General features: G+C 43.6%; 1 protein-coding gene across 1 annotated transcript in view; it reads right to left on the bottom strand.

The window, feature by feature from the left end:
* Nucleotides 1–26592, bottom strand: part of IGF2BP3 (insulin like growth factor 2 mRNA binding protein 3) — a 177346-nt gene that overhangs the window by 4984 nt on the left and 145770 nt on the right. Inside the window, exons 12-14 of the mRNA XM_075922211.1 lie at nucleotides 8791–8910; nucleotides 5961–6035; nucleotides 2065–2196 (exon numbers count right to left, since the gene is read on the bottom strand). Of these exons, the coding sequence (XP_075778326.1) occupies nucleotides 2065–2196; nucleotides 5961–6035; nucleotides 8791–8910 (327 nt within the window). The remainder of the gene's footprint in view (nucleotides 1–2064; nucleotides 2197–5960; nucleotides 6036–8790; nucleotides 8911–26592) is intronic.

The following is a 26592-nucleotide window of genomic DNA, read 5'->3' as shown; positions in this document are numbered from 1 at the left end:
CAGGACCAATACAACTAGAAATCAACCTTACTGAATATTTGTCTATAAAAAAGCATTTTTCTCCACCCCAAAAAAGCAAGGCCAATGTAAAGAGAGATTTGGAGTAACTCAGTAAATTAGGAACCTAAATAAGCAGCAAAGAATGAAGAATCTTAAATTACATATCACAAATTTTACCCTTTTTTTGAGCAGGAAGAGAGGATAGTTACAAATATAGCCTAAGGTGACACATCAAAGACAGTACAATATACACACACAATGTTTTTTTGCCCTGGAGATTATAGTTCCACCTTTCACATGGTCTGATTTAGCTTTTTTAATTTACTGGATTGGTGTTCAAATAATGACAAGTAGCAGGTAAACACCTCCAAATGCTTTATGAGCATCTAAGTGATTTGCTCTAACCATTCGCTATATTAAAGATGACACAAGGGTTCTCAATCCATGGACCATACAGACCTGTGCACATTACAATAGGGCAAAATGCACATATTAAACGACAGCTGCAGACTCATCATCCTAGAAAGTTTCTACAGCATACACATAAGCAGACCTGTTGATTGGGGGAGGGGGAGGCTGTTAGACAAGGGGGCAGTTGCCCTGGCGCCTGGCAATCCAAAGGGGCCCAGAACTACTGCAGCAGTGGTGGCAGCCAGAGCCCCAGTCCTCCTGAAATTGCTGCTGGAGCACTGTGCTCCATGGTCTGTGTAGCTCTGAGGGATGGGAGAGTTTCCAGTGCCATGGAGGGCTGGCTGCCCTTCCCTTTGAGGCCCTGTCTCTTCCAGGGCAGGTTCACACACTTCTTTGCCCAGCCTGCGGAAGCTGTTGGCCCCTCTGAACCCATGTCTTTAAAGACAGCTCTCTTCCATGTTTATTCCTGTTGGAATCGCTAAAGGCGGCCTGACGATGTTAACTCCCATTGGGTCTGATGGGATAGCAGCAGTGAAGGTACTCGTCAGCTGCGTTTACTAGGTGGAGTGTAAATTTCAAGGCCTTTCTGAGCTACAAAGTGGATCTGTGCCAATGAAAATTGTGTAATTTCTTTCCAGGTGGTCAGATTAGGTCAAAGTGGTCCCTACTGGATTAAAAATCTATGAAAGAGTCAATGATATTCAGCACCTCACAAAATTAATTTTATGCAGTGGCAGCAGGTCAATGTAAAGCATCATTCCTAGGACAGGATGAAATTCCACACGGTCAAGGAGTGTCTCAACAGCCAAAGCATAATTTTCCTCTTTGTTTCACACAAGAAAACTTTCCTCAGTAGTGTTTCATTTTCCATCTGCATGATACATACTGGGTCTAAGGCCTTTGTGAACCCTTACTCAAGTGATACTATTGAAATCAATAGGGCTACTGGAATGAGAAAAACTACAGTGTCAGCCCTAGAATTAGTAGAGATGTTAAAATGCATTTATTTGTGTAATCGCTGAATTTTTTGGCCGTTACAGGTTTACTGGGGAAGGGAAGGCAGGAGCAGGCATGCGTGGGAAGCCAGCTTCCACCCATCCCCTCTCTCCCGGGCCGCTACCTCTGTGGGTGGAGGTGGGAGAAGAACAGCTCCACAGGAGCCAATGCTCATGCCTTTCCCCTCCCCTGGCTTCTCTATGTGTCCGGGAGGGGTGGGGGAGAGAGAGCTGGCTTGTAACTGAGAGGGTAAACTGTTGAGTCCAGGTTCATCAGTTAACCATGTACAGTACTCTAGATACCCATTCACATCCCTACTAATTAGGAATTTATTATTCTGAATGCGTTCAGTATTTCCATTTTAAGCCCCAAAACCTGCAAATGGATCCCTGCAGATGCAGTAGTTCACCTGAGTGGATGCAATTGGGTCTGTGTGTGTTTCTTAAAAGAGGTAATTCTATTAAAATTGGACCAACCTGAATTGGAAGCTATAGAAAGGAAAACCCTGAAAAACTAAAGAAGTTTCAATAGCACATAGCACCCTAAAATTAACACACACATAGTTAAAAAGTGAATTAGCTAGCAAAGATTTTACACTTGGCATGTCCTTTAATTAGATTTCTCATGTCTTGTTATTTAGGTTGTTCGACTACTTGCCGTTTTGCCTCCTTTACCAATAACTCTACCAGCAGCATAGGATGGCACTTTTATGTGAGCCTCAAGTTTCACTTCTTCTTTAGGTCCAAAGAAATTTTCTTCTTTAAGTTTTCCATAGATTCTCCCTTGAGCCTGCAACATACACAAATATTTTTTAAAGGGACAGCATCATTCTGAAATCAAGTCACCTTTTAGAAAAGCTAAAACCTGCCCAAAAGGAGACGGATTAATACAATACGCAGACTATGTAAAAATGCAAAATATTTTTTTCTTGTAGAAGCACTTGGCAATTTATTTTGAATGAAAGAAGTATTCACATCCCTAACTAGAAGATACCATAGTCAACCCTGAAAGAAGTCTTGACAAGCCATCAAGTGATTATCAACAATAAACATTCTACTGTTTTCCAGTAGAATGGTGCTGCGCTTTAAATTATTGCTAGAATGTCTCTCTAGAAGTAGAACCGCAATAAAGGATCGCAGGGAAAGACGACCACTTAACGGAGATACTGCCATGCTGCAGTTTGCTTCACCTGGGCTGGGCCCACCATGCCACATCACAGGCGGGCGGGGAGCTGCTCTGGACCAGTCGGTTAACTGATAAGCATCAACCAGTTAAACTGGATCCAGTGATGTTTAGGTTCTGTATAGCAGACCTGACCTGACCAGCATTTGTTCAGACTGGCTGAGATTTCTTCCCCAGACCATTCCCCAGTCAAATCTGCTTCAGATCCTTTTTTCTAAGTCATTTCATTCTAGCTAAATAAATATTAATAGCTATTTGCAATTTTAGTGAAAGTAACTTTCCAGTTGAGGTTCCTGGTAAACAATGTTGTAAGAAAAGGGTAGAATCTGCAGAATCTTCTCCACCTTCCCTCCACAGACATCTAAATTCTTCAAGACATTCTGAGGGATAGATTTGGGCAGGCCTGCTTCCTTTGACTTCTCCTGAGATCCCTACACTTCAAAAGTAGCAGGTTTAATGTCTTGGTAGAAAAATGCAAGCCTTTTAACAGGCACATTTTGATGGTGAGGCTGAGGCCAGCATACGCCATATCATTTTGGCTGGGTCAAGCTGTCCATCATTCATGGGAATGTCCAATTACCTCAAAGGAAGCATGTAGGTATCTAGAAGCTAGTGTTATTTCTCCTGGCTGACATCTACGGACAAATCCACTAGTGTTTTTAAAAATCCTGGAAGACTTATCCTGACCTCAGAAGAAGGAAGGCTAACTGCTTCATCCAGGGAAGATAATGAAATTGCTGGAGGCTGATGAATTTCTAGAGAGTTCTGATCTGCACTGTAGTTTCCTTCGACCGCTGTAAATTGTGGTTGAGACAGGAGAGGAGCCTGAGTTGACTGGAGCAGCTTTTTTTGTGAGGACAATCTGATTTGGAGGCTGTGGATGATGCTGACTGCCTATTATAGGTGTCCCTCTTCACTTTCAGGGTACCAGGTGAGCTGTTCTCGGTGTGATCTTCAAGTGACCCTTTGCAATTCTTCACTGGACTCTGCCAGACACCCACTGTGCCAGCCAGGAGGGTGAAATACATTTCTTCCTAATTTTTAAAACTTGAAAATGAGATGAAAACTCTCTCCTTAATCTGCAAGCTGATGCTGAAATAGAAACGAGGATGTTGCTTAACTTTATAGTAATGGGAGGTCCTTCAAGATGTATTGCACTGCAGGTATTCATGCACTCCATACACCCAGCTAGAGTTCTTGAAACTATAGTCTCTCCATGCACGTGCCCTTTCTCTACTCATGCCTTCAACCAAAGGCATAAAGGACAGACTGCACTGACTGCCTCCCCAGTTCCTTCTCAAGAATGATCCAAAGACAATAGGAAGAAGGGCTGATAGTGGAATGGAGAAAGGGGCCACACATCTCAAAGACCCTCCTGTTAATATAAGTAACTTTCTCTTCAAGTATTGGTCCCTATGTGTATTCACTGTGGGGGACTGACAATGTTCAAATAGGAGAAGGGTGGGAGCTCAAAAGATGGCACGGCCAAAAGGAGGACTGCTGTGCTAAAATACACAGAGCAGCCCTATATTAAGGAATAGCGTCTAGCAAGCATGGGGGCTGAATTCCATTAAGGTTGCCTCACAAATATCAAGTAGAGATACCTCAAAATGACTCCACAGATGTTACTCAAGCTCTAACCCAATAGGAGAGAGGAGATTAGACAACTCAGACAAAGCAGAGAATTTCATAGCCATTTTGAAATTCTCCAAGGATACAGCCTTACTTTTCTGCTATGGTAACTACCTGACGGTTTTCGTTCCCTTCGGGTAAAAGATTAACACTTGCTCAATGTTGAGGGAATGGAGCCTTTGTCCTCAAAGTGCATGAGGTTTTGGAAGGACCACAGGTAATAGGCTGGTTCAGGTGGAATCAGACGATTTTGGGGATGAATTTAGGGTGTAAACTTAATGAAAATCTTATCCTTATGGAATATAGGATAAGAAGGATCTGTCAGCAATGCTCCAAGCTCACCAACCCTCCTGGCTGAGGTAATGGCTACTGGGAATACAAATGTCATGAGTAAGAAAAATACGAAACAAGACTTTAATGGTTCAAAAAGAGGCTGACTGAGTACAGAAAGAGCAATGTTCAAGTATCGTTGAGGATCAGGTTTTTTTTTTTTTTTTTTTAATAGCTGGAAAGGTTCTGATAAAGCTTTCCACAATCTGCTATTCACAGTGTGAGAAAAGACCAAGTAACTCTAAGAAGGTGGATGCTATGAATGGATAGCTACCAAGTGTACCCACTAAGAAACTGACAGACAAACCTGCTGCCTTCAAGGAAAGAATATAGTCCAGAATGAAAGGCATATCTATGGCTTCTGGAAAAATAAATCTGATGTACTCAGAGAAACACCTCCGACTGGTGACATAATTCGAAATGAATCCTTCCTACCATTAGAAAGGATGTTCTATACAGCTATAGAACATGACTGTTTTAAGGGCAATCCTTATACAAAAACCAGGCTTTGAGATGAAGCAGGCTTGGGTTAGAATGCCTGATCTTGCAATCCTCCTGAATCAGGAGATTGGGAAATCTAGGAATAATGGATCTGTGTCCCACCAACATACACAGGAGGTTAAGGAACCAAAATTGTCCAAGTTAGTTGGGGCAACAAGAATAATGTATTCCCTGTCTTGCTGCATCTTGTGCAAAACTCAACACAGGCGTGCCAGTGGATGGACGACAGTTCAGATGATCTGACCAAGGAAAGAGATGAGCATCATCCTGAGTGTGGCAATCCAGGGCTCCTCTGGAACAGCATACGTCGCACTTGGTTCATTTGAATAGAGGAGATTGTGAGTGTCCTATGGTTATTTTTTCTTGTGTGCATTTATTATTAGGTCAAACTCTAATCACAAGGAAACAATGCAAAATTTCCACTCTCTCTAATGAGAACAGGCTGTGGTTCTTAAACAGTTTCTTTTCCTCCTGGTTTTATTGGCAGAGGAAAGGTGGGGGCGGGAGGGAGAAAAAAATCAAAGTAGTATTTGACCAACTAACATACATACATATTATATATATATATATATATATATATATATATATATATATATATATATATATATATATATATTTTTTATTAGAGACACAAGATGGAGGAGATAATATGTTTTACTAGATTGTGTGGCTCAAAAGCTAGTCTCTCCCCAAAAAGCTGGTTCAATAAAGGATATCACCGTACCTACCTTGTGTGCTAATATCCTGGGACTGATAATGACTACTAGTACACAGCATACCCACTATTAATTAGAATTCTGAATAAAATGGTGCCGCCTCTTCCAGTTAAGTATTTCATTGATATTCCCTCCTGCAAGGCAAAGCCCACTATACATTGACAAATGGGATGAAGCTTTCATACACAGTACCTTAAATTGAGCCTCTGGTGGTCCTGTGATGATAACCATTCTGAGCTTTGCATCAGGTCCTTCAGCAGGAGCTATCTGGAACACAAAGTTCAGATTAACACAGCTTCTTGGTTTTGACAGGTACCTAACGAAAAGAACTTTTCCATATTAGTAGAACTGTTCCATTCTTCCTCAAGTGTAAAATCATTCATTGCACTGGAAGCATTAAGCTTTAGTCATGTTAAGGTTTGTTTTATTTAAACAAATGTCCTAGTTAACAGAATAAATGGCTGTCACAAGCAAACTTACTGCTGAAAAACCTTGACACTGAAACAAAGGGATAGCCACTCAAAAAGATCTGTAGCCAATGGTAAAGTCTCATAGGCAGTGTGTGAGCAGTATAAAGAGACAGCTTTCCAGGGAAGGACATGGTTAACAACCAAGATCTTTAACGTTATGTACTCCACAAATCCCATCAAAAGGGGAACATTTTTCTAACAGACTTTGCCATCAGCAAGACTTTTTCCCTCGGGATCAGGATGAGGAAGCTCCAACCTATCCAGTAGATAATATCCAAACATTCATCCAGACTAAGATACACAGATGTTTTTGTCTCCTGAAAAAAATTTAAGCTCCACCAGAGTGGAGCCACAGAAGCTACAGTTTATTTCATCATAAAGTAAGGTTTCTGTGGATGTTGTTCTTAAGACTCCAGTAGTATTAAATAATTTAACGCAGCCTCTGACATTGTGGATGGATCCTTTGTTTATCACAACTGACATTTCAATTGCTGCAGCTAGTATTACATAGCCAGTGTTGAGCAGATAATGTATTAAACATTACAGGACTTCATCTTTGCCAAGGCACATTTTTCATTTTTAACAGCTGTGGTTTAATTCAGACAAATTACTAGCTACCATGTATCACTTTTATGTAACTTTGGTTAGTAAAAATTTGGTAAACAATTGTTCACATTATATCCTATACTAGAAAATTCAACATACAGTAGCTATTTGCTTTGCACGTTAATTTTGATAACCTATTTAAAACTACATATGGGTATAACTGCAGTACATGCATTGAACTATCAAAACAGGAAATGTGCCAACAGCCAGACCAAATCCTTGCACTTCCATAAAGTATTTAAACAGCGTCAAATTTCAAGGCACCTTTGCAGTTAGCTTATTGAACATGGCTTGAGAAAATAATTTGTCCAAGACTGACATGTTTGAGATTGTTTCGCTTATAATTTGGTGAATTTATGTGATACGGGGAATTTGTGGCAAGTGAAGAGCATGAATCCATCAGCAATCAATCTGCACTTTAAAACAGATACACTACCAATAATTTGGCTAAACCCTCATTCCTACACACAAGCCAAGAATATTTGCTATATACAAGAGAGAAGTGCTGGGATCCATGGAAGTAAGGACTCCTTTCATCAAAGCCTGCAATCCTGGGGCAGTAGAACCCTCCACTAACATGGTGACATTTGGAAGTGGGATGGGGAAAACAGCCAGAATAATAATGATCCATCAGCTTCGGGATATCTCCTCTGGCAACGACATGGGCCTAAATGAGCCCCTATAGAGCTGAGCAGAAGTTCTGGAACTCCTACATAGTTTCTTCACACTCTGCACTGGCTCTTCTGCATTTAGAGCCCTCTGTGCTCAGAAAGAATGCAAGCGTGCAAGGCTCTCAAAATTACCTTTGGATAAAAGCTTCTTACAAGAAAGGGTGAAGCTAGAGTGCAGACGTGTGATGCACTCTTTGGCATCTATGCTTGTCAACAGAGATTTGAGAAGCAACATTCCCACACAAGGAAACAAAACCACTATGGTCAACATGAGAAATACAATAATTCCTTATTAAAGCACTTCAATTTCCTGTGTAAGGAAAAGCTCATAAAAGAGGCTCTTTGCTAATTGTGACTGCCTCCACTTGTAATATTACTTACACATCACACCACATAGTCCAGATTGCCCCATCTTCTGGATGCACTTTATAATGCACTGAATCAAACTTCATAGACAAACACTCAAAGTTCCATATTAACCCCTGGATTCAAGGGAATTTTACTAAAACATCACCTCCGTGTCAGCAGGAGAGCCCAAACAGCACCAGGACACTAACTGACACGCAATGATGCTAATCTTACAGGTGATCATGGGTGAGTCAGGATTGTCTAGACAGAACTAAATCAAGCTTTCTCCCTGGATTAGTTGAACTGGTACACGCACTCACCCTTGTCTATGTTCAGGGGTCAGTGCCTGTGCAGCTAGATACAGATTGCTGAATTGGGGCTACGCCCGGAGTGCAAACAAGGATCCAGCAGATTCCAGTGCTTTTAGTCATCGTGACAATTTAACCAGGTGATAAAACACTGGCCCACCCACAGGAGCCTAGCAAACACAACACTGATTTTCCAACCATCAGAGTGGAGCCACAGGAACTTAATATATCAAGTCAACCCTTTTTGGGCACCGGGAGACATAGCACAGTAGTTACAGGTTTTCCCTATTTATTTGTAATTAAAAGGGAAAATTCGGAGGCACTGTTTTTTTGCCTTAATGTGGCAAGAAAGCCTTGGACACATCAGACTTAACTGAAGGCTTTTTTAAAGAAGTTGAAGCCACCAGAGTAGCTTTCTTTATAGCTTAAGGGAAGTTTGGAAACATGGTTCTAATTATCTTAGATCATTTAAAGATTAATTTATAAACAAATATAATTATGTTACCACATAACAGGAGCATGGAAAGGGAGAGAATACATGTTCTCTGGAATGTTACTTGTGAAAACTTGCTGGAAGCATCATGTGGAATAGACAGAAAGCTAGTCAAATTAATAGTACCTTAATAGATGCACCTGCAAAACGAGAAAGTTGTTTGATGTGCTGTCCCTGCTTGCCAATAATGGCGCCAACCGCCAAGGCTGGGATGAACAGATGAACAGTTTCAGACTCAGGCTGTTGCTGTGGAGAAGGAAGAAAGAATATGCCATGAATGTTTTTGAACATTACAAACCAGACTGACAGGAATGTGGTATGGAACACACATGTATGAAAATGAGAGAAATCTTATATGCTCTACAAATTTTAAATGTTCAATTGACCTGCTCTTCTGAAGATCATGAAATCCAAGCCCATGACGGTTCTTTCACTCTTAAAAAAAACGTTGATATTTCAACATTTCCACTTTAAGACAATAAGAGAGAGATTATTTAAAAAGGGATGTTTCATTTTTGCCTATCAACTCTACCTTAGCGTTTTTCCAGTTTATGAGTGGGCAGATTAGACTGTGGGGCAAGTGTGCAAAAATACATGGACTGAAGGTTAAATAAGTGAACTATTTCTAGATTTCCTCTTTGTTTAATTTTGAAGGTAAGTTACATTGACCTTGACATCCAAACTGCGTAACAAGCCTTGGAGATCCATACATTTTACAGCTTCCTTTGTGTAGAAGTGATCAGAAATTATAAATAACCAACTTTAAAACTGCCAAGGAGCCCTTGTGTGTAAGATTATGTAACAGTTGTGGCTTGGCAGTTGTCCCAAAACTGACTAGTAAATTAAATTAAAGGTTAAGAGTTTCTAAAAGCGCAAGGACCATACCAACTCAACATAGGGTATCAGACATCTGTGGTTTATGTTATCTTATTTTAATCAGATACTTAACCTTATATTCATTTTAAAGAGATTATACTTTTTAGTTACTGCAAATCTGTGTCCAACACACAAGGGTATTTTTGCTCATGCCACTGCAAACAACCATCTCTAGCAGCTTCAAGAGCAGGGATTTTGTGTGAATGGAACACAAATAACTGCCCACTTCAATTTTTAAAGATGTTGATCAGTTTTCAAAAGCTTGTTAGAATTAGATAATCCGTAAATCTCATTTTAAAACAGATTTTATTCTAAATACTCATTCCCATCCAATTTCAAAATTAATTTCATTAACTCTCATTCAACATGTTCACCATTAAGCCTATTTTCAGATAGCTACATTCTTTTCAAGTAACCCAGAGATAAAGCCATCAGGGCTGTGCCTATATGAGAGTAGTAGTGGGAGAGCACCAGTTGAAGTACCAATAATGCAGCATGTCAAGACTAGCTGTGTTGATTTGGTTTAAACTTTGCTATATACACAACAGTGGTTCTGCCTTTTGGATACCTGTCCCACAGTTCTCAACACGGCTGCCTGAAGTTCTTTATCTTAACTGGCATGTCATCTACAAAGAATCACATTACTAAAAAAGCTATTTCAGTTTATTTTCTCATTTAAATTTCAGTAATGTAATTCACACAAAAGTTTAATGGAAACAAACAATCAGAACATGCTTGTAAATTTTTACTTTCCCATTGTTGATAAAACACAAGCTAATATACAGTAAAACTCCATTGGTCCGGCATCCAATGCTCCAGCACTCCTGATGGTCTGGCACCATCAGGAACCCGGAAGTGCTCCAGCTGCTGGACAATTGGAGCTGTTCTGTGCCTGGCTTCCCCGATTCAGCCACTGCTGAAACTGATCAGCAGCTGAATCGGGGAAGTCGGGGGCAGAGCAGTTGGGGTGCTGCCGGGTTGGTCCCATAGCGCTACCCCTCAGGGCTGTGGGACCAACCCAGCAGCACCCCAGCTGCTTTGCCCCAGGCGTCCCCGATTCAGCCGCTGCTGAAACTGACCAGCGACTGATTCTGGTCAGTTTCAGCAGCGGCTGAATCGGGGACGCCTGGGGCAGAGCAGCTGGGGTGCTGCCGGGTTGGTCCCATAGTGCCGCTCCTCGGCGCTGCGGAACCAACCCTGCAGCACCCCAGCTGCTCTGTCCCAGGTGTCCCCAAGAGCAGCTGGGGTACTGCCGGGTTGGTCTCTCAGCGCCGAAGGGCGGTGCTATGGGACCAACCCGGCAGCACCCCAGCTGCTCTGCCCAGGTGTCTACGATTCAGCCGCTGCTGAAACTGACCAGCAGTGGCTGAATTGGGGACGCCTGGGGCAAAGCCAGACTATCAGAAGGGGGGGCTATGAGGGGTCTGGGGTAGCATTCCCCCATCCCACCCCCTCATAGCCCCCCCCTTCCAATAGTCCGACATACCTGATAATCCAGCACCCCCTGGGTCCTAAAGGTGCCGGATTATCAGAAGTTTACTGTAATCTGGGTAGAGAGGAGACACTTCTAGGCAAAGCTCCAACGATCAGGTAAAGAGAATAAAAACAAGCATTAAAATGAAAATAAATTGCCATTTGGTCCCAACAACTTACACATTTTTCTTCCCAGACACATGAGCAACCAGAATATTAAAATCCTTATTTCAATTTAAATCATCAGTAAGATCACATGTTTAATCACTTACTTGAAACAGAACTCCCTCTCTCTCATTATCACATCAGAGCCTATGAAAAACCTCATGATAATGCCCTTTTATTCACTCATCATTAATCTATTAAGCTTTACAGTAATGTGAAGAATAGCTTGGAGTTACTGATGTAAATTCTTTAGCTGATCTCATTTTCAGTGAAGATGGGTAGTTCAGAAGCAGTATGAATTTGTTGAAAGAAATCAGCATTTTAGACCTATTTGTTTAAAGCAGTGTCTCCTAATCTTTCCAGACAACTGTATCCTTTTCAAGAATCTGATTTGTCTTGTATACCTCTAATTTCATCTCACTTGAAAATTATTTGCTTACAAAAAAAAATCAGACAAAAATACAAAAATGTCACAACACATCAAAAAAAGGTCTTACTTTCTCATTTTATCACATAATTATAAAATAAACTAACTGGAATATAAAGACTGTGCAGGTTGAACCTCTCTATTCCAGGACTCTCTGGTACAACAACATCTATAGTCCAGGACCCCATGGGTGCTTCAGGGTTGGAGCAGGACTGCAAATATTGCTGGACCAGAGAGCTCTGTCATCTGGGAGCCCTGAGACAGGCAGGCCGTCGGCAGGGAGGCCAGCCGGGGCGAGGAGCCTGGTGGTAAGGAGTCTGGCTGGGGCCAGGCTGGTGGCCATGAGCCTGGCTGGTGGCAGGGGGACCAGTGGCCAGGAGCAGGAGCTAACCACTAGCATCCCAACAGCAGAGGGGCCGGTAGCCAGGAGGGGAGCAGGAGCCAGAAGCTGGGAGCAGAGGGACTGGCATTGACCTTTTCTGGTTCAGCAAACTCCCTAATTCAGGAATAGTCAGGTCTCGAAGGAGCCAGACTAAGGAGGTCCAACTTGAACTTACATTTCAGTATATAGAACAGTACAAAAAAGTCATTGTATGAGATTTTAGTTACTTTGCTAGCACTTTTCTTGTTGCTTGCTGTAAATCTAGGCAAATACCTCCGTTAGAGGTCTTCCAGATGGTACATCAACTAAGTACCGCTGGGGGTATATGTACCCCTGATTGAGAATCACTGCTGTAAAGTATTACATGAATTGGACTCAGTTTAGCAGCAATCCTCCATTTCCAACCCAACCACCACACCTCTCCTCCTCATGATCTACTCTATTGCCTTCTCCAACTTTTTGGCTTCTGAGGACCAACCTGGCGCCACTCCAGTCCATTCAAAATGCCACTACCAAAATAATCTCTCTCATGAGTCAAGCTGTTTCAGCAAGTCACCTCCAGCATTCCTCTGAGTGATTTCACTGATTTGAAGCACAGCATGAAGACAACGGCAAACTTCCTGATGTTGCTGTAAAGGCCCTCCATCTCATCAACATCTCCGCCTTGGTCTCCTAAGCATTTCCCTAAGTCCACTTTATTCCCTTTTTAAATAAGTATTTCCATGCCCTTCTTGCCATGTTGCCCTATGCCTGCAACACTGCCCCTTCTCAAATATATTTGTCACACTACTTCTCTGGCTAAATCCAAGTCACTACTAAAACCTCACTTCTGCCCATCTTGCCTATGATAAGTGAAGAATGAGCAACAAAAAGAATTAAGGTAAATGAAGGATTATCTTACATGCTTTGCTGATTAACAGTGTCATCTGACTGTCACTCTTGTCCTGCCTCTCCTCCTCCGCTCTCCCTATTCATATCTGCTTACAACTCTCACTTGCCTCATGTTAAATTTAGACTGAATACTTTTTGAAGCACAGACCAGTTTACTTGTTTTGTGAGGTGCCCTAGAATATACATGAATCTTTAACAAATGATAGAATCTAAGAGAGATGAAAGAGAGAACCCTATAATGAGTGATGTTCTAACACCTCAGTATCAGTGTTTTTCAAATTCAACTCTGCAGTCATATAAAAGACATATCTCGTTACCATCAACTTTTAATTACTTCTAACTAGTAATTTTTGTCTACAACAAATAAGTTGATAAGCCCTCCCCCTCCCCCCCCCCTTTTTTTTTTTTTTTTGAGCAGGGAGCTTGTTTTAAGCACGGGCTTTTTTTCCATTTTCTCCCCACCAAAATCTGACCATAGCATAGACATGACAGGGAAACAGATTCAAATTGCATTTTTATTAGTTCCCCACACCAAAAACACTTGTATTTATTAGAAGGCTATTCTCCATTAGACATACATGAGAGCATAATGTGATAACTAAGCCACCCAACACCACACCATGTGCAAATTACTGGAATTTTTGAACGATCTTTCAAATTAGGCATTTAATCATTCAGTCTCCTCAGTGCCGTGCCATTTAGTCATGCTGTTTTTCCAGGAACCTCTTGTCATGATTATGAGGGTTAGCCAGCAGCCTGGGGATTAAGGGGTTAACTACACCTAGCCAGGTGGAGTGACCAGTAGGAATGTAGGTGGGACTTTCAAACTGGGACAAAGGAATTTGGCTCTTTTGTGTCTCCGAGAGTGAGTTCTCTGCAGCTACAGAGAGGGACAAGCATGTCTCTTTCTCTCTCCAAGACACCATTCTTCATTTTCTGTAAGTAGGGTAAAGTTTAGGTAGTTTTGTTATGTTTTATTATTTTAAGGATTGGGTATGGGATCTGAGATCTGGCACTTTTTAAAATGTTTTGGCTTTTCTTTGTAACTAAGTTCTAGGCCCATGGAGTTTCTCCATGAGTATATTTTGTTACCTTCCTATCTAGTCATTATGCTTGCAACAGGAATATTGTTGTAATAATAAAAGTTCTTTCCTTTTTTTTTATTAACCTGGCATTGGTTAATAGTGTGCCCCGATTTTTATTTTAGGGGTGAGATTTCCCAAATGATCTTTCCCCTGGTTTCTTTAGCAACATTTGGGTCGTGGCAGCAAAAGTTTTATTCCCAAGATCTAGGTTTTTAAGATTTTGGGGGAAGTTTTATACCAAAGCCTGATAGATAAGGCTTTGGGGTACACTTGCTGGCCCCCACTTCTGCATTTATCATGCCAGAGTGGGGAAGGAGCCATGACACCTGTAACACTGGAAATGGGTGACAATTACATTCACACCATGAGAACTAAATTTGATGAAATCATTCTCCATTGCATGCAGTCTAATACTCAGTGTCTCCTTGCTTCTTAACTAAAAGGCCAGAAAAGCTTTAGAACAGGTATCACCCTAATGCGATGCCCTCCAAAAAGTCCTGTACCAAAAGTGGGGGCAATCTACTATTTCTAAAGTTTAAAAAAAGCCAAGACATTTTTATGTATTTACTGTATATGAAAAAAGCAAGACAAGTTCCATAATTTCCTTTGCAGTTCACCTTCCAGAGTGAGCTGTTCCCAGCTTTAGTAGAAAGTACTATGCAGTGGTCCTTCAGTTAGAAGTGCTGTAGACTTGCCTAAAAATACATCCTCTTGTGGTCTTGAGGACTTCTAACTGAAGGACCACAGCATAGCATAAATCTGAATATGAACTGGGAAGCCATTGCTCTATAGAGCTCCCAAGTCCTTCAGCAGAAGCTCATTAGCTACTCTTCCATACCAGGCCTTCAGTGGATATAGATACCAAGTAAGGTCCTTCTTGCTGCATACTCTGCAGATGCTCTGGACAGAGGAGTGGTTGGATGGATGGATGGATGGCTTTCTGGGCCTAATAGGCTCAGACTAACGCAACAAGGGACCATCATGATCATCTAGTCTGACCTGCACGCTGCAGGCCACAGAACCTCACCCACCCACTCCTGTAACAGATCTCGAACCTCTGACAGAGTTACTGACATCCTCAATTTCAAGACTTCAAGTTACAGACAATCCACCATTTACACTTGTTTAAATCTAAGTGTCCTGTGCCCCATGCTGCAGAGGAAGACAGAAAACACCCAGGTCTCTGCCAATCTGACCCAAGGGAAAATTCCTTCCTGACCCCAAATATGGCTATCAGTTAGACTCTGAACATGTGGAGCAGACCACACTTGGGAAAGAATTCTCTGTAAAAAACTCGAGTGCTCCTCATCTACTGTCATACCACCAGCCATTGGAAGTATTTGCTGGCAGATTTGTCACATGCCATTGTAGGCATTCTCATCATACTATCCACTCCATAAACTTATCAAGTTGTCTTGAAGCCAGTTAGGTTTTTCCTGCCTCTAATACTCCCCTTGGAAGGCTGTTCCAGAACTTCACTCCTCTAATGGTTAGAAACCTTCATCTAATTTTAAACCTAAGCCTATTTATGGGCCAGTTTATGTGGCAGGCAGGGAGCTGCTCCAGTCCTCATCAGTTAACCTCACCCATTAAGGCGATTGGTTATCCATTCATATCCCTAGTGGAAATGCCTTGCCTGATGCATCCTAGGACTGCATTAGCCTTTTCCACTCCTGCATCACATTGACCACAGTCATCCTGTGATCAACCAATACACCCAGGTCTTTCTTCTCTGTCACTTCCAATTGGTACATTCCCCAATTCATAGCAAAAATGTCTTGTTCTTAGTCCTTAAGTGCAATTCTTAATGTCTAAGCCTTGGGTGCTGGTCTACCAAATACACACCTTCCCTGAAATATGGATGGAAGGATAACCACCTCCTTCCCAAGTTGGGGTAATAGAGACCCATCCCAATGAAGACTTCAAAAGTGAGAAGGCTCTAGGAGAATGGAATTGGGTACCAGGCAAGATGGAACTGGGGGATACTGGAGAATATACCATGAATAAGGAAGGGAAAATGAAATAAGCCGAAAGCCATAAGAACTGTAAACATATTCCCTGCAAACATACGGGGGCAGGACAGGGATCTGATTTGGGGGTTTGTTTATATATAGTGCAGTTTCACTTCCTCCTCCAACTCTGCTGCATCAGTTATCTTCTGCAGAGGTTACTGAGCTGAGGCTCAACTGTCGCACAATTCCTTCAGCCACATGTAGCACATCAGCAGCTACCCATCTTTCAATAGAAAGAGTATAGTGGTTTGTTTTGTTTTTTGCCATTTCTGTTCCTCTTACTAACTTCAGCATTTCACTGTTACTCGCAACCTTGTGGCAATACCACTCAGACAGGTGTGGGGAATTTTTATTTACTAACTTCCCACAGGCTCAGATCTTCTCCCAGGCCCAATGATGGTGGCAGAGGGGAAAAAGGGGGCAACTGCCCCATGGCATGGTGATACAAAAGAGTCTGGGAGTCACTGCAGCAGTGGTCGGCGCCCCAGGCCCCTTAAGTTTGCTGCGCTGCACAATGCACTTAGGGCAGTGATAAGAGCTGCCTAGGGGAGACAAGGTGCTCTCTGGGCAGCATTGACTGCTGCCTAGCTCCAGCCCTGCCCCTTCTGCCCAAGGACCTGCCTCTTCCAGGGACACAGAGCAGCTCCCACCCCCAGGAGTCTGGTGAGACTGTCAGCCCCACTGCCTTCTCCCAGGACTGTGATAGACTTGCCAGCTGCAGGTAAGGAATTGGATCATTTCTGCGCCCTGCCTCTGTTAGGAATCTCCAATACATGGTTTCCTTACCCAGCATTAGGGCTGCCAGGTGCCCGATAGTGAACCAGACAGTCCGGAATTTTCGCCTCCTGGCCGGTAAAAAAAAAAATCAGAAAATACTGGACACCTAAAATGTCCAGTATTTTTTAACTTTTTTTCCAGGCCAGGAGGTAAAAAAATCTCAGGTGCTTACTGCATTCTGTAGAGGAGCTGTCGGGCCCAGCGCAGGGATACAAGATAGTGGGCAGCCACTGGCAGCCTGTTAGGGCCCCAATAATAAAGCATTTCTTAAAGAGGGGCCATCTTTTTTTTTTCCTTCTCTCTTTTCTTCTGTCCCCCCCCACCCCGAATTTTTTTCCCCAGTGTGGGGTTTTTTTGGGTGGGGAAAAGAAAGAGAGGGAAGAGTGTTCAGTATTTCGTGTTAAACCATCTGGCAATCCTACCCAGCATTAGCTGAAACACAGTTACCTCAGGATGAGGCATGTATTTTAAACTCACCAAGTCACGCTACCCACTCCCAGCCAGGGTCAGTTTTCAGTTGTGAGGGAAATACTTCAAAACTATTTTAAGACTGCCTGAAGCAGTCCCAGCCAAAGGGTTTGGCTCCAACCTAGCATAGTATTTTTTTAAAAATATACAGAGCAAATCCACTTAATCAAACAGAATCTGTGTGCAACAGGCACTATGTTAAGTGCTTCTTTGCCATTTCCCCTCTCCCAGAATCTCATTCACCTTCACTAAAGCAAAGCAGATTTATATTTTTCAATACTAGTGACTCACTTGGTCTTCAGAATGCGCAAAACTTCATAAGAAACTGATTAACTGTTTTATTCAACCGCTATCAGGCCCCAAACTAAAATTTAAACCACACTTTTTCAATGCACTTTGGAGAATTACATTGGCCTACAGCTACAAGTAAATGCTTTTATTTATTTTGTAATAAAAGTTTGCAGTAAGGGGAAACTAATATTAAATCTAGTATCCTGGAAGACCTTTACAATAAGAATCGATGCATTTATACAAAGTAAGCTTTTGACACTGGTGAAAAAAATCTGGGTTTATCCCCCTCTCCCAGCCCCAAATACCAAGATTCAATGTTCAAGCCTTAAATTAGAAACAAGAAGCTCGTTAAGAAAAGCTTATTTAAGATGTTTCTATATGGGCCCAATGTGACATTCACTGAGATTTATAACATTCTTGTAAATCCCTCCTAGGTCACTATTTGGTATATTAGATAAAGTGATATGGTCAATGTAGCCTAATAAGCTAGAACCCCAAGTCTGCTGTTCCCTAGCTTTCTAGTTTATCCAGAACTGATTTAGACTTTATCCTCCAATTCTAAAACCATTTGCTAGTATTCTCTATCTTCAAGGTAAGGATAGAAGGAGCAAATTAATTTTCAATTATGAATGCCGTCAAAAAAATAAAGTAGGTATGTTGTTCACCTCTTCAACTGCAGACAAGCCTCCATCCTGGAAACAAATATCTTAGTGTCCATCCCTATCTATTATAAGAGTCCTGGAAGTGGGGGAGAATAGGATTCTTAGTAGCACTCAGGACCTCCCCAACACTTGGCAGTATTCCTACTAATGTGAAAATAAACTACATTTCAGCATGGCACTGGGTTCTCATAGGTGAGATATCCTTTAAGACTTGAATGCCTATAAAACTTCACCTCTCACCATACTGACTCTCATATTCAATCTCGGAGATTGCCACATGGATGAAAAACTGGCTCACTCTTAACCCATGTAATACAGAAGTAATGCTTTCAGGAGGAGGGAAACAATCAAGGAGTTAATTGGAACACATAACTTTGTTCTCCACTGAGAGAAGCTACTTTCCAATCACTAAGGTGGTACAGCATCTGTGTGTTTTATCAGATGATGCACACGTTTTGGTCACACAGAGAACATACCACAAATAAGAAAAGCCTTTTTCCATAATCTAGTTGTCCAGGTTATTGCATTTCATCTACACAATGAGCAAGGAATTCACCTCCAGGTTAGACTACTCTAATTTAACACCTGGCACTGAAAGACACATGGAGACCAACTTGAATACTATTCAGCAGCCAGTTCTAAGGGGGGGGAAGTCACACCAGTGCTCTACACGCTCCACTGCGTCAGTCTGACTCCAGATCTTGGCCCTAAGCTTTAAAGCCCTTAATGGACTAGAGCCTGATTATATTAAGAGATATCCTTTATTGCTGCAAAGCACAAAAAGACCTGCACCCATCAAGAATGCTGCTAAGACTGTAATTCTCAGAAGCAGAGGAGGAACAGACACAGAATCATAGGGAGGTGACAAGGAAGATCTGAACAAACCTAGGCCATCCCTGACAAGAGTTTGTCTAACCTGTTATTAAAAACCTCCTATGATGGGAATTCCGCACCGCGTTTGGTAACCTATCCCAGTACTTAATACTTCAAGTTAGAAATTTTTTCCCAGTATCCAACCTAAATCTTCCTTATTGCAGATTACTTCTTGACCTACCTTCAGAAGGCATGGTGAATGACTTATCATGGTCCACTTTTTAACAGCCCTAAAGCCTTCTCTAAAAGTTTTAATTTTTTGTTGCTATTATCTGGACTCTGCATATTTCCAAGAGGGGGGCATCAGACCTGGACACACTAATCCAACTGAGGCCTCACCAATGCTAACTAAAAGGAAACAGTTGCCTTGTGTTTTACATACAACACCCGTTAAGAATGATGCTTGCTTTGTTTGCAACTGTATCATGAACTTGGTTCATAGTCAATGTGAGTCACTATACCCTCCAGATTTTTTTCAGCAGTACCACTGCCTAGCTAGTTAGTCCCCACCATTCTATAGTTATGTACTTGATATTTTTTCTTTGTAAATGTAGCAATTTGTGTTTGTCTTTCCTGAACTTCATCTTATTGATTTCAGGCCAAAGCTTTGTCTACACTACAGACCTTACTGCAGCACAGCTGTATTGTTGCAGTTGCACAGCTGTAAGGCCTTGTGTGTAGCCACTCAGTGCTTAGAGCCCTGCAAATCCAGGTCTGTCCACTTTGTATCTATGGATCATTTTTGCAGATGCAGATACTAATTTTGTATCCATGCAGGACTCTTACCTATGCTGGTTCTCTCACCAGCATAATTAAATCACTCCTAATAAACAGTGGTAGCTAAGTGGCCAGGAGAGCATCTCTTGCCAACAAAGTGCTGTCCACACTAGTCTATGACACTTCTGTCAGTCATGGGTATGAACTGATTGGTCTATAATTCCTCAGGTGCTCTCTTTCCCTTTTTTTCAAGATAGGTATCATGTTTGGTTTTGGAATTTTCTAGTTCTCTGGGACCTGTCCTCCCTGAGTTCTCAAAATAACTGATAGCAGTTCTGAGATTGCTTGAGCTAGTTCCTTATGTGTTCTGACAACCTTGCAATAGGGCATCCCTCAGAGACACGCCTGTTTTCAGAAAATGACAAATCCCATGTCTTCACAAAAGTTACTATTCATCAATGAAGACTAAGAACCAGCCACCATTCTTTAATCTTGGACAGATGACAGAAAAAGTGGTGAGGGGGAATCAAAGTAACAGTGAGTTATGGAACAGGGTGAAAAAGGTCTATTGTTAACTGATTTAATAAGGTCATGAAGTTGTATTTAGTGCTTAAATACTAAAGCAAATACTGTACTGACGGCCACAACAGAAATACCTATTCTAGACAATTTCTTTGGATGTAAAACATATGGTAGTTTACAAGCAAGTTCAATGTGTCCCTTGAGCTCTTGGCAAGTTGCCTATTAAGTCTTTGGTTTACACTCAGGATCTGAATAGCCACAGATTTTGGTCTGTAATAATTCTGCTGCTTCTAAGGAACTGGGGAGCAAAGAACCAAGTTTTCTGATCAGTCTCTGAAAACATCCCAGAAGGTCTATTGTTCCACCAAGTTTTAAAATAGCTAAAATATTTCTTTAAAAAGTTAGGGACAGCTCAGAAGTATTGTGTCAGTATCTGCATTAGGGATGTGAAGATTTAACTGGGGTGCGTGGGAGGAGAGGGGGACATGGACAGTGTTCTCTTTAAGCTGTGTGGCAGCACAGCTTCACAGGTGATTAATTGGCCCCGCCCTGTTGGTGAGCTCCATGCATGGACCCTGAGCCTCTGAATGGGCAAGGCTGATAAATGACCTGTGAAGCTGTGCTGCTGCGCAGCTTAGAGAGAACACCCACCATGACCACGGACAGGAGCTGCTCTACCTGGGATGGAGCAGCCCCTGCCTGCAGCAGGCCTGAGATGCCAGAGCAGATCTTGCCTGCAGAGGGAGGACGGGAGGAAGTGGGGCTCCAGACCAGCAGCAGGTAGGAGCAGCCCCCCTGCTTGACCCCCTTTTAAACAATATGTTTAACCAGTTAGCAAATTAATTAGCATTTTACATCTCTAATCTGCACCAAGCAGGAAGCCTAGTTTCCGTCACTAAGACAGCAGGGGCTGAGCACACAGTAGAGGCAATTGCTGGTCAGCTTAAAGAATGGTGCTTATGGGCTCCAAGGAGTGGGTCCCGTCTAGTCCTTCGTTTAGAGGGCACTGAAGCTGGCAGCTCAGGATTTAGTGGGCCACCAGGAAATTATATTTTATTCCAAACAAGTTTTTCCTTTCACAGAGTTTCTTAGATCCAATTAAGCTAAAAAAAAATCCATTTCTTGATCCAGAGTAAGAGAATCTCAAAGAGAACTTAGGACAAACTGGTTCAAAGTTGAATTATGGAAGCATTTTTGTTTAACAATGGTCAGGGTCTGTGTTTAGCCAGTGATTCCTAGAAATATGGGAGTAGTCTTAAAATTGTCAAAGGGTCTACCAAGAACAGCTCCAGAGGTTCCAACACAATGAAAAAAAATCAAGCTGCTAGCTTGCCAGCTCTCTGTTGTTCACTGTGCCAGTTTCACTGTTGTCCATTCCACTGACTGCCAGCCCTTCTCCCCTACTGTCTGAGCATTTCTGGAAACAGTGTTTCCTGTCACTCAGTCACCAGGAACCCAGCCACTTCAGCATGGAAGGAGTCAAAGGCATGAAAGGGATGAGAAACTTTTGCACTGCTGTGCAGGCAAGCTGACAGACAGGTGGGAGGGGAGAGGGCACACACCCTGTAGGAACGGGGATTACACTGCCTGGGGCTCTGCAATGTGTAACCCTATGCCCCTTAGAATCACGGGGCCCAACAGCAGTTGCCCTCTTTGCCTCCCCACCCCCCCAAATGCTTCCTCCTGGTTAGCAGGCCTGCTGTTGAGAGAGCCATTCATTTGGCTCCATGAGGTAGACAGATCAGACAAGATAGAGCAGAATGCAGCAGAGTGAAGCAAATTCTTCTTCTATGTTGTAAGGCGTGAATAGCAGCATGAGTGAACTTAAGGGGGGGGGGTGTTGAGGAAATCAGGCAAACTGCAGCCTTAGAATCCACAGTTTACTCATTTGGAATCAATCACTGAAGGCGATTTTTCAACCTCACATCAGTCCACCAAGACTTGCTCATTGGCTTTGGCTCTTTCTGATGTTAACCAAGCATGGTCCCCCGTTGCACAGAGGTCCAACTGAGGTAAAGAAAGCTAGAGAAATGCATATCCTCCCCACAACTGTATCTAAAACCCTGCCTGTTTTGGCTGTAGGACCACTTCTCACAACAGCACCATCTGCTGTTTACTAACATATCCTAAATGACCAGAGTACTGTAATGCAACTCAGAAGAATTATAGTGAATGAAATGAACAGGTGCACAAGACACTGGTTTTAAACATGCTATTTGCAAGAACTTATCTCTTAACCCCTGTATCTCAAAAGCCAAACTTCAGGTAAAACTTCACATTCAGTTGCTGTAGGAATAGAAGCAGTTTACTTTCCCCTCACCCAGGCCCAATACCTCAGGCTATTTTCATGGAACAGGACAGCAAGCATTTCCTCACATATTCTTAAGTGAGACAGGAGATCACTTTCAGCTTGACAACTCAGAGCTCTTCTCCTGTGATGAGTGTGTGTATGAGGGGGTGGGAAGAGAGATCCCTCTTGGTCACCACCTCTTCTGCAGGAAAGTAACACTGGCTACAGAAAGTTGTCTCAACCTTTCCCATCCTGTAGGAGGAGTGCAGGAGTAAAAGAAAGCACAATTTATCAGCCTGACTCACTAATGAGGGCGCACACTTGTGAGAAGGCCTTTTTTTTAAAAAAAGGAAAGAAAGCTGTATGCATCATTTTGAACTGATATAATGTAACCCAAAATGTAAAGGTGCTAATACAGCATAAAGAATACAAATGTGCACTACCTGATTCATTTCACAAGCTACTTTGCTTTTTTAAAAGCAAGTATCTGACTCCCTGACTTTCCCTGGAAAAGGAACCAGGTAATTTCCCTTCCAAGTGAATCCTTGCAGCGTGCTCACTTGGGGAATGTCTAAACTACATTTCTCTTTCGAAAGAGGAATGTAAATGAAGCCGATCAAAAATTCAAATGAAGTGCAGATTTACAAATCTCACGCTTCATTTGCATAATCATGTGAGAGCACTATGAGAGCACATAATCACGTGAGAGCACATCTAGAAACAGTCTAGATGAGGTTCTTTTGGAGGGAAAAAACCCCTTTTTCGAAAGAACCCGTACACCTCATTTTTTCAGGAGTACGGGTTCTTTCAAAAAAGCTTTTTGTGTGTGTTTTTTTTTTTAAAGAACCCCGTCTAGACTGTTTTTTTTTTTCCGAAAAACTTTCGAAAAAGCGCTTTTATGCAATTATGCAAATGAAGCGTGAGATTTGTAAATCCGCACTTCATTTGCATTTTCCATTGGCTTCATTTACATTCTTCTTTTTAAAGAGGAATGTAGTTTAAACATAGCCTTGGTGCAGGCAGATTACATACACATTACTTTAACTTTCAGGTAGGCAGAGGATATTGTGAACAACAAACCAGGTGTGACTTCAGATCAGTGGGATAACCACCCCACCTGGCTGCACAAAACCACCAAATTCTCAAATTCGTGTTGAAACTGGATGCTACTAATTAAGATCTCTAAATAAAGTTCAGGCAGAAACTTGCAGCCAAAAAGTCTGGCTGCCTCCTGATCTCCTTGGTTCTTTCCTCTAGGCACCTCTGGTGTGGTGTCCTGTCCCCTATGGTTCTTATTAACCTCCCTTGGTATGTTCTGTGCCTGTCCTGTGCCCCAGCTTTGTGCCCTTCTTCCTGTCCTATAAAACTTACTTGGAGTTTCCTCTTGTCTCCATCTGCTCTTTTCTCCCCTGAATTTTCACCCCTTTGACTTGCTCCTATTTGTTCTCATCCTCCTTTCCTAGATCCTGTTCCCTTCTCACCCAATAATGCCTGTTCCCTCTAGCCTAATCCCCTGCTATATGCATTATTATGCCAAATCCTGCACCATTTCTGCCCCAGTTTTGTTCCACTAGTAGATGCACTCAAGAGGAAAGAGAGAGATGGATAAAGCATTAAATACAATAACAGCCATTGTGGGTCAGACCAATGGTCCATCTAGACAAGGATCTTGTCTCCAACACTGACCAATTTCTGGAATCTGCAGTATGGATGTTTCCCAAACCTGGATATCTAGGAACAACCCAGCTTGTCTGATTCTCAATCATATACCCCTTGCCTTTCCAATCCAAGGATCTTTTCTTCCAGCACAGCCACTTATCTGCACTTCATGCACAGGAATCCTTTCCAGCTCAGGTAAGAAAAAAACCCCAAGACTTCTGTTGCAAGCCATCACTACAATACCATTATTGCCCATTGTGAAATTACACACACACACACAGAGTTGAATCTGGAAGGACAGCCCTCCGCCCTGATCAACTACTTCCAAGCCACTCCTGTTAGCTGCCTCTATTCAAGGCTCTTGACTTTGCCAAGTAAGGGTGTGTCTAGACTACAGGGTTTTTTCGAAAAAACTTCCCCTGCATCTAGACTGCTGCTGCGTTCTTTCGAAAGTCAATCGAAAGAATGCAGCAAGTTTTTTGACCGCGGAAAACCTCGTTTTACGAGGAATACAGGCAGTCCCCGACTTACGCGGATCCGACTTACGTCGGATCCGCAGTTACGAACGGGGCTGCCCCAGAGTACACGGACTACGGGACCTCGCGGTCCTGCCACCCATGTACTCTGGGGCTTTGCTCTGCGTCTCCTGGTCTGCAGACCAGGAAGACGCAGAGCAAAGCCGCGGAGGGGCAGAGGCTCGGGCAGCGGGGCAGCCCTGCTGCGCGAGCCCCCCCCCCCCACCCGCGCGGCTTTGCAAAGCGCGGGGAAGCCGGCGGCAGGGCACCCCAGGTGCGCCTGGACTGCCCCGCCGCAGGCTTCCCCGCGCTTTGCAAAGCCGCAGGGGGAGGGGGGGGGGCGCGCACAGGCAGCGAGGCACCCCAGGCGCGCCTGGACTGCCCTGCTGCCGGCTTCCCCGCGCTTTGCAAAACCGCGGGGGGGGGGGGGGGGGGGGGCTCGGGCAGCGAGGCACCCCAGGCGCGCCTGGACTGCCCCGCCGCCGGCTTCCCCGCGCTTTGCAAAGCCGCGGGGGGAGGGGGGGGGGGGCGCACAGGCAGCGAGGCACCCCAGGCGCGCCTGGACTGCCCTGCTGCCGGCTTCCCCGCGCTTTGCAAAGGGGGGGGGGCTCAGGCAGCGAGGCACCCCAGGCGCGCCTGGGCTGCTCCGCTGCCGGCGTCCTCAGAGGCGCTCCCCGTCTCCCTGGTCTGCTGGTCTCCAGCAGACCAGGGAGACAGGGAGCAAAGCCGCGGAGGACCCAGGCGGCGGGACCGCGGTGCATCTCGGTCCGCCGCCCGAGTCTTCCTGGTCTGCTGGGGTGGGGGGGGCGCAGCTAGTACGCCCTCCCCGCCAGCAGACTAGGCAGCGCCGCTCTGGGTGCTACTGGTGCAACCCAGCAGCACCCCAGCTGCTCTGGTCCTGATTCAGCCGCTGCTGGTCAGTTTCAGCAGCGGTTGAATCAGGACACCTGGGGCAGAGCAGATGGGGTGCTGCTGGGTTGCTCCAGTAGTGCCGAGGAGCGGCGCTACTGGAGCAACCCAGCAGCACCCCAGCTGCTCTGCCCCAGGCGTCCCCAAGTCAGCTTCTGCTGAAACTGACCAGCGCTGACTACAGGAAGCCTGAGGCAGAGTTGCTCTGCCCCAGGCTTCCTGGAATCAGCTGCTGATCAGTTTCAGCAGCAGCTGACTTGGGGACGCTTGGGGTTCTTAAGTTGATTCTGTATGTAAGTCAGAATTGGCGGTCAGTTTCAGCAGCGGCTGAATCTGGATGCCAGTTCCGACTTACATACAGATTCAACTTAAGAACAAACCTACAGTCCCTATCTTGTACGTAACCCGGGGACTGCCTGTAATGCCTTTTTTCGAAAGTGCTCTTTTGAAAAAAGCGCTATGTAATCCAAACTCTGCTTTTTCGAAAGAGAGCATCCAGACTGCCTGAGTGCTCTCTTCTGAAAAAGCGGCTTGCTTTTTCGAAAGTACTGATTGCATTCTAGATACTCTTTTTCGAAAGAGGTTTTTTCAAAAGTATCTTTTTCAAAAGCCTCTTTCGAAAGGGGCTTGCAGTCTAGACGTAGCCTTAGTGACTTACTTCTTCTCCCCCTGCTCAGTTCAGCACTGCCACTCGCCATCAGAAAGTAACTAACCACTCCGACTTCAAGCAGCAGGACTTATCAAAGCACCAAAGGGTCAAAGGTATGGAAGCCTTGTTCAGATACCCCCATGCAAGTAGACTACACCCTACCCCATTCCTGTTGCCAGTCCCAATTTTCAACCTCCAAGAGTGATCCCCAACTTGACGTTCCAAGCTGCCTACCCTTTGTCTCTACCAATGTATTGCTTAGCTTTTTGCATATCTACTTACCAT

The sequence above is a fragment of the Pelodiscus sinensis genome, chromosome 2 (genome assembly GCF_049634645.1).
Source record: "Pelodiscus sinensis isolate JC-2024 chromosome 2, ASM4963464v1, whole genome shotgun sequence".
NCBI classification, from domain to species: Eukaryota; Metazoa; Chordata; order Testudines; family Trionychidae; genus Pelodiscus; species Pelodiscus sinensis.
This window is presented reverse-complemented; position numbering and strand designations above follow the sequence as displayed.